The sequence below is a fragment of the Anastrepha obliqua genome, chromosome 1 (assembly GCF_027943255.1).
Source record: "Anastrepha obliqua isolate idAnaObli1 chromosome 1, idAnaObli1_1.0, whole genome shotgun sequence".
In the NCBI taxonomy this organism is placed as follows: domain Eukaryota; kingdom Metazoa; phylum Arthropoda; class Insecta; order Diptera; family Tephritidae; genus Anastrepha; species Anastrepha obliqua.
Window position 1 is genome coordinate 179,187,245 of NC_072892.1, and position 8,368 is coordinate 179,195,612.

At 38.6% G+C, this 8,368-nt stretch overlaps 1 protein-coding gene across 4 annotated transcripts in view; it reads left to right on the forward strand.

Annotated features, from left to right (window-relative positions):
* The window catches only part of LOC129242257 (serine/threonine-protein phosphatase 4 regulatory subunit 3), a 28,118-nt gene extending 23,197 nt beyond the window's left edge, over nt 1-4,921 (forward strand). For all 4 annotated transcript variants that reach the window (XM_054878822.1, XM_054878816.1, XM_054878829.1 and 1 more), the window contains exons 9-12: nt 2,512-2,778; nt 2,872-2,999; nt 3,079-4,085; nt 4,223-4,921. In XM_054878822.1, coding sequence (XP_054734797.1) covers nt 2,512-2,778; nt 2,872-2,999; nt 3,079-4,085; nt 4,223-4,321 — 1,501 coding nt within the window. In that variant the 3' untranslated portion in view covers nt 4,322-4,921. The remainder of the gene's footprint in view (nt 1-2,511; nt 2,779-2,871; nt 3,000-3,078; nt 4,086-4,222) is intronic.
* Nucleotides 4,922-8,368: the final 3,447 nt, after the last annotated feature.

Consider the following 8,368-nt stretch of genomic DNA (forward strand, 5'->3'; position numbering starts at 1 on the left):
TTTGAAAAGAATCGTTGATGCACTACAGCTTGTTGTGTGCCTTAGCTTCCTCCACAATTCTTCTCCATGCATCTCTGTCCATAGCCAGACTACGATAGTTGGTCACTCCTATGCTTCTTAGATCGTCCTCATAGTGGTCTAACCAGCTCTTCCGCGGCCGTCCTCTTCGCTTCTCACCAAGCATGCGCGCATCTAGAACTTTGCGAGGTATTTTTTCATCTAGCATTCGCAAATGTGTTGTTGTAGCAGCAAAAACATTTCCCATACATGTACGGGGAGTGCTGCTGGAGTGGCAGTCCTTGGCCGAATATATATTGTAGTAAACCGGAGTCGTTCGGGTAACGTAGAACCGACTGTCGCAAACGTGTCGTAGCCATCGGATGCGCTGTGATTTGGCAAACTGCGTAACGCTTTCCCCTTGTAGGAATTCCTCTAGCTCGCTGTTATATCTGATGTGATAGAGCCCATGTTTTTCTAGTACTGGATCCAGTGTTCTCCTCAGTATTTTTTTTCCAATATGCTTATGTTTAATTGTATCCGTTTTCAATGTCCACGTTTCGCATCCATACGTTGGTCGAAACAGTGTTTTATATATTTCGATTTTCGCTTTCCCACTCGGGAGCTTGCTTTTTAATAGCTTTGATACGGTCGTGGATAGCAATCATTTCATCATCTGTTCTACTGAGAAGCAGTTCGTGGTATTTAATTTTATCTACGCTTTCAAATTCATGATCGCCGGTTCTAAGATTTGGCGACTTTCTCAACATGTTAAGTCTTGCGAGATGGGATGGGGACACTAGGCAGGGCTAGTTTACTGGGACGGCAGCCCTTGGGAAAAACCCGAGTCATTCCGGTAACATAGAACCGGCTGCCATGGGAATGGTCTTGCGAGATACTTCGTTCTGTTTTCGTTGATCTTTAATCCGAAGAATTTTGCTTTTAATCGCAATGCTTGAAATACTTCTCTGAGAACATTGATATTTCGCACGAAGCTCTGTTGAATATAGTCTTTGATGGATCAACCTCTATAATTATATAGTCAAGGATCCGATTGAACACAAGCGTAGACAGCGCATCTCCCGACCTTACTCCTGATGCAACTTTGAATAAATCAGACGCTTTGCCTTGTATAGGCACTTTGGAATAGGCCTTAGCGAGGGTTAAACTTACTAGCAAAGACAATCTTTTTTTGGTATTTCTTGTATGCGTAGCGCGAATTCAATTTTGCCTCTTACAATACTCTTGAACGATTTCAGAAAATCTATTTATTTATTTTTTATTTTTAAAAGCTTACATGATAATAAAATTATAAGTAAACTAAGCAAACGCAGCGCTAGCAGCGTTAGCAGCAGAGGCTTTCGGCTGGCTGGTGACGTGTGTTGGATCAGATACGACGGAGTAGGTCCGTGTGCTACAGAGGATTTGTGTTGCTGAAGTGGTGATGCCTTTGCGAAGCAAGTTCTGGGCAGGATACCAGTAGATGATGTACACTGACTGTTGCTTGGCAGAAGGGGCAGGTGTAGGATGTATTACCCTTTAATAGGTGTACGCTAGTAATTATGGTGTGCCCAATACGGAGTCGTGTGTATGGGGTAATGTGGTTGGTGGGTACAGATGATGGATAGGCAGGTATTGAACGTTTGGGGTTAGTGTTCGAATAATGGTGTTTATAAAACGACCATTCACGAAGTAACTTAGTTTGCCTCTGTTCATGAATAAGTCGGTATATGTCGCTAGGTAGGATGACTTCTGATGAGACTGTTGGTGTAATGGACATGTCTTTGGCAATTATATCTGCCAGTGTGTTACTCTGGTTGCCGGAGTGCCCAGGTATCCCCATAATTTTAATGCTACTCCGATGGGTAATTTGTATGTTTTTAATACTGTCGATGATTTTGCTTGATTTTTTGTGGTTTTTGATGGCTTGGAAGCAGGACAACGGTAACGTTGTTCCAGGCTGTCGTTTTTAACTAGCCAATAAATTTACTTGGTCTTCTCCGAACACCCTTGATTGAGCAACCCGTTGCTCTGCAAAATTATAAAGGTATTTGTCCGTCAACTTTCGATCCCAGCTGATTTACGCAACTCTTATTGTTTGTTGTTGTTGTTTTTGTTGTTGTTGTAGCAGCATAAACATTCCCCATACATATATGGGGAATGCTGCTGAAGTGACAGTCCTTGGCCGGATATAAATCCGGATCGTTCCGGTAACGTAGACCCGACTGTCATGGGAACGCTTATTGTTTGATCTCATGTTTTGATTCTTTTGCGGTAATCGAATCAAGTCACAGAATTAACATCTTGGATGTGAACACATCTATTTACTCCAGAGATTCTGTCTTTCTACGGCAAATTGGTTTATCTCATTGCTCACTCAATCCACAACGTAGGTCAGACTCGGTTTAAGCTAAAGTAAGGGGTTATTAGGCAATCTTTGTATTTTATTTTATTTGTCATTTTCTGTTGGGTTACAATAAAATTATTTATATAATCTTTGTTTTTTAACACCAGGCATATAGTTAAATGTAACTTATTTGCACCAGTTGTCGACGCATTCATTAGAAATAACGGCAGATACAATTTACTCGAATCGGCTATTCTGGAATTGTTCGAGTTTGTAAAACTTGAAGACATCAAAACACTTTGCGTCTATTTCGTGGAGAATTTCAGTAAAATATTTGATGAAATCGAATACGTACAAACATTTAAATATCTCAAAAATCGCTACGATCAGTATCAAGACCGAATAAAGGATCGCGACAAGATGTCGCTGGATACGTAAGTGGTCATATTTAAAATACCCATTAAATGGCATAGAGTGAGGAATACTAACAGCTATATTTTTCTGGTCGTATATATAAAATTATACAGCGGTATACCCATTATACGTAGTCGTTTCCGCCGTGACCCGCGACAAATGGACGACGAAGAGGAGATGTGGTTCAATGAGGAGGAGGATTTCGCCGACGAATATGACACCTATAACAGTGTTATGAAATGTAAGTTTTCTCACCTCCATTTTTCACTTGAGTCATTACGGCTTTTCTTCCGTCTTACATATTTCTTTCGCTCTTGCAGCCGTCACCGAAAAGAATGGCCCTTCACAATCTCCGTCACAGCAACAATCATCGATGCAACAAAAATCGCCACCCCAAGGTGCACAACATGGCGGCCTGCTGGGCAGCAGTAGCAGCGTGAATAGTTTGAGCTCCACAACGACTACTTCAACGACATTAACACCGGCTGTAGGCGTTAGCGGTGTCGGTGGTGTCTCATCCATCAGCGGTGTGAGTCTCAGCGATGTGGTTTCGAATGCGTCCAATAGTAGTAGTAGTATTGAGCATTCACAGTCTGCCGCTGTTGCCACACAGGCGCATTTAGGTGCAGCTGCTGTGGCAGCCAATATTGCGCTTCATCATCAGCAGCAAACGGCACTGCACAATTTCCAGCAACAACAGCAGCAACTAAATTTGAATAGCACATTGGTGGCAGCAGCTGCAGCCGCTGCGGCAGGTGTGGCCAGCACATCGGCAGCTGGTGCTGCCCATTTGGAGGCGCAGAATCAACACCAGCATCAACATCAACATCCAGAACATTCACACGAAGATCCCGATATTGTTGAACTGCGTCAGCATTTGGTTTCGATTGTACCACATCAAGAATCGGCATTGGCCGCCGCCGCAACATCATCATCAACTGCCGTCACAGCGTCACCATCGTCAGCGGTTACAGCCCTGCAATCGCAATCGTCGTCATCAGCATCGATAGCAACACCATCCACATCGTCTGCACTATCAGAGACGGCGGCTGCCGCTGCAGCAGCAGCAGCTGCTTCCCAGCTACTGACTTCGATTGCATCGAGTGATGCCGTCGCTGCGGTGGCCGCCGCTGCAGCAGCAGCTGTTGCGGCCACAGTGACAGGTGTGACGCCCAATATGAGTGGCGGTGGTGGTGTAGTAACTGCGGCGAGTTTGGCTGCAGCCGTTGTGAAGCACAACGACAGTATCGATAATATGGGTAGCGGTAACAGCAAAGAGGGAGGAGCTATTTCGACGGTCGTCACTGGGGAGAGTATTTTGAAGAAGGTAAGCAGAGATGTGTATAAGACAACATATCGGAAAGCGAAGAGAGTGACTAAATTGAAAATTGCAGTAAAACTTTTTTTATTAATAATATAATGTTCGCTTTTGCGTATTTAAATGCGTATTTGCTTAATTTACAGGGTCTTGTTGATTATGAGAGTGACTCCGGCGATGAGGATGACTACGAGGAAGAGGAGGAGGAGGAGTCGCCGCACCAGAAGAAGCCACGTTTGGCATAGCAAAATTACGCTACTAATGCAGCAGCCGCAGCGGCGGCGGCAGCAGCAGCAGCGGCCGCCGCAGCTGCAGAATCAATTATTAAAACATTCGCAACAATGTCTTCAACACATTACAACAACAACTGCAACAATTTGTAAAAGCAATAGCCATAAAAAATTGTAGTAGCCCGTGCCGTACAGCAAAGTACAAGCCAGCAGCTGCAGCAACAACAATTACAACATTAGGTGTAACAGAAATACAATAATCATAGAGCAAATAATTAACGATAACAACAACAAAGCAGCAAGCAACAACCAGTCGGTCTATGTGACTAAACAACAACAACAGCAACAGCAACAACAAGCTAAGCCACAGAAGAATGCGAGCGTAAGAAATTGGAGGGAACTTTTGGTGTTGATTGTTGATAACTGACACTGCAGGTGGATGAATGACAGACAAAATTAAAATTAAAGAAAAAGCAAAAACGTACATACATAATTAAACATAGATGCATAGATACATACTACATACAAGTATATAACGCGTAATCTACTAGAGAATAAATAAAATGAAATTAAATTCGCAAAATACTAATTAAATAAATTTTGCCGAATTATAAATACATACATAAATATAGTATGAGTGGGAAGAGCGGAGTTGAGAAAATGATTGAAATCATACAAATCTCAAAAAAAAAAAAAATAAATAAATAAATAAATAAAAAATTTGAAAAATAACAAATTGCAAGTAAGCAAGTGAATAATGAAAAATGAACACATACTTCATACATTTACTTTATAAATTAATAAAATGTAATAGTAAAGGAAATTAACGTCATCGTCGTTGTCGTCGCAATGTTAAATTTAATTTGCAGGTGGCAACACAATAAATAAAAAAAAAATAAAAAAAGAGGAAAATACACCACTTCTCTGTATAGAACCTAACAAACCGTTCAGTGAGATTTCGCAATCGTTGTTGCTAAGCTATATCATTACCAAATTCAAATAATATTTAAAACGAGTGCAACTGTGGTGAATTATTTTAGCCTAGTTCGGGCCGGTTTTTCATTGCAAGTTTAACCATAGTCAATTTTTAAGCTAAACTTAATACTGAAAGATTACAAGGATGATAGATTACCAGGTTTGGTCAGTGGTTATGGAGAAAAGTAAAATTGTGCGCGCAATTTTGGCTTGGCAACGATTTCTGCGTCAGTCGTTGTTCGGATGGCAAGGAATTAGCTTAAGCGAAGGTTATGTTGATTTTTTTCGTATGTCACCAACACAATCTGAGTTTTTTTTTTTGTAAACACATCTACTGTTACGTCAGCGCATCAGCTGATTCTGTCAAATTGACTGAGAGCCGCATAACGGTCTGACATTGTCCACACCTGCGAAAATCTTTTCACCAATGCAAGATTAGCTGGAAACACTGTGTTAAATTTGAACTGAAAAATCTGGCATTTAGCTGCAAGCATCCGTACTGTTAATCCGTGCTGCATATCTTTCCCTTAAAAATGCATTATCAAAACAGGATATTGTATAAGCGTTATCAAAAAAAAAAACCGCCCTTGGTAGTTGCGAGTAACTACATGTCTTTGGGCGCTAAATTACAGTGAACTCTCTCCAAACGGGCACCTCTCTCGAGCGGACACTTTTTTCATTACCTACCACAAATCTTTAAGAATTAAGAATTAAACATTAATGAAAATATTATCTTCAGCGTACAACCCTCCCTTAACGTATTATTAACTGTTTTTTACGCTTTTCTTATAAGTGGACAAATATTTGAGTCCCTTAGGTGTTCGCTTAAGAGAGAGTACACTGTATTCAAAGGAATTTTCGGAATTGGATGTTTAGCAAAAACGAATTTAAAAGTCCTATTCTAATTCGCGCAACAATTTGAATATAAAAAGAAGGTGAGGGAAATGAGTTGCAAAACAAAAAAAATACGGTTTTTCGAATGATGGTACAAGCATATATTTAGTGGCATGCACCATTTTAACTGTATTTAAGTGACATGTTCACCTATGCATATGAAAAAAAGTATAGGCTCACCGTCGAACGTTTTGGAGTCGTGCAATTAAAATAATTTCGTTATATTTGATTAAAAAAAAGTCATTGGCAAAATTGAAAAAAAAAAAAAAATGGAAAATAAATCAAAGGAAATGTTCTTGCATTTATATAATTAATTTTCGAAATTCTTACCATATATATTTATGTATACACATATTACGCATTGCATTGGTGCATTCTAGCAGTCCACTCATCATTCAGCCACCTCGTTTCTACTAAGGGCCACGATCTAACAGTTCATTCATTAAAGTGTGCTCGTTGCATCTATGCCTGCCGAACCCTACCCATACACATGCACCAGCTCACTCATACACAGCCTCACTCAAACAGCCACGATCTCATTCACAATGAACCGAGTTTTAGCTAATGCCTTGAAAAGTAATTCATTTAGATAAGCATATGTAACTAACAACAACAACAACAAGATCGTGCACATGAAAATACCTACACAGTGCATTGAGACACACAAAAATCTTGCATCTATTAGTAAAAATTCTAAAATTTAAAAGGCAGCAAATTGTAAAATGCTACACCAGAAGAGAGTAGGAAGATTTTGTAATAATTATGAAAATATGTTAGTATTTGTAAATGAGTGTCGTTGTAGTAGCAACATACGCATATTGTTATGTATGTTTAACTAGAAATACACGAAAATATCCAAATGCATGAGATGTGGAAATTATGTACGCATAACAGGCTTTAATGTGTGAAAAATCAAATGCTTCAACTGCTGTATCTCCACATGGTCTGTCAAAGCTTTTGTTTTTGGTTATGTTTAAGATACAAAAACCATACAAAACTCACTTACGACTCTTGAAACAAGTGGCTGAGTAGTTTTCTATTTGTTTTTGTTGAAGCGATTTTCTGATTAGTCAGTAAAATTGGGTTGTACATCGTAATTCTTTTCTGATTAAATTTAACACGTTATTTAAATTTTAATTTACGGAACTAAAATATTGCCAGTCTTGATTTGCCTAAAATTAATATTAAACTTAGTTTTTTTTAATAAATGTTGCTACCAGTAGATTTATCAACTGATATAAAAAAATTATATTTCTATTAAAATTACTATTCGATCTCACTGATTTCCAGTTACAAAAAAAAACTTGCTACATTGTGAATTTGTGTCGCTTTACCTTTGTTGAGTATATGAAAACCAGGTTTAATATTCGGCCACGCTCAATCCAATCCAGCTCTCTGCTAAGTTTGATAAGGAAACTGGGTCTGCTTGAGGTACTGTGATGAGCAGAGGGCACAAAAGCCGCTGAGGTCGAAACCTCCAAGTGACTCGATAATTTTGACTCGATTGTTGTTTCTATATTCAAAAGCGGCGGGTTGCATCTCACTTAGGTACCCTAATTGCCAGTGAAAATCTGCGCAATTACTATTCGATTAAAAATAGGACAACTGCTAAAATTTATTTCGGCGAAACATTTTACTTTTTATTTCCAGTTATCGATTTTATTTCACTCGCATACGTACTTCAACTCATTTCCCTTTGTGCCTTTTTTCTTCGAAACTTAATAAAATTGTTTTTTAAAATTTTCAAACAAAGCAGTGTTTCAAGCATTTCCAAAATTTGACATTTGCGCTTTAACAAACTCAAATTCAAACTTACAAAAAAAAAAAAATATGTATACATATATTTAAAAAGAAAAAAAAAAATATAAATATCAAATTGTATGTATGTTTTCATTAGTTTTGTTGTAATATAAAGAAATATAATTTAGTATATACAGATAAAAAATATGTTTAGGTCCATACGTATACATATTATGTACTATATGAGCAAAGTAATAAGAACAAAAAATAAGAAAATCGATGGTATGTAAAATATATCATTATTCAACAAAAAAAACACACACACACACACCAATGCGGCTTCATAGATATAACTACACGCATACATACAGCAAACCTTTGTGAGTAAGAGGATTGCCAAGACAAAATACAGTCAGCGGAGTCCAAAAAAAAAAAAAAATTAAGCTCTAAATA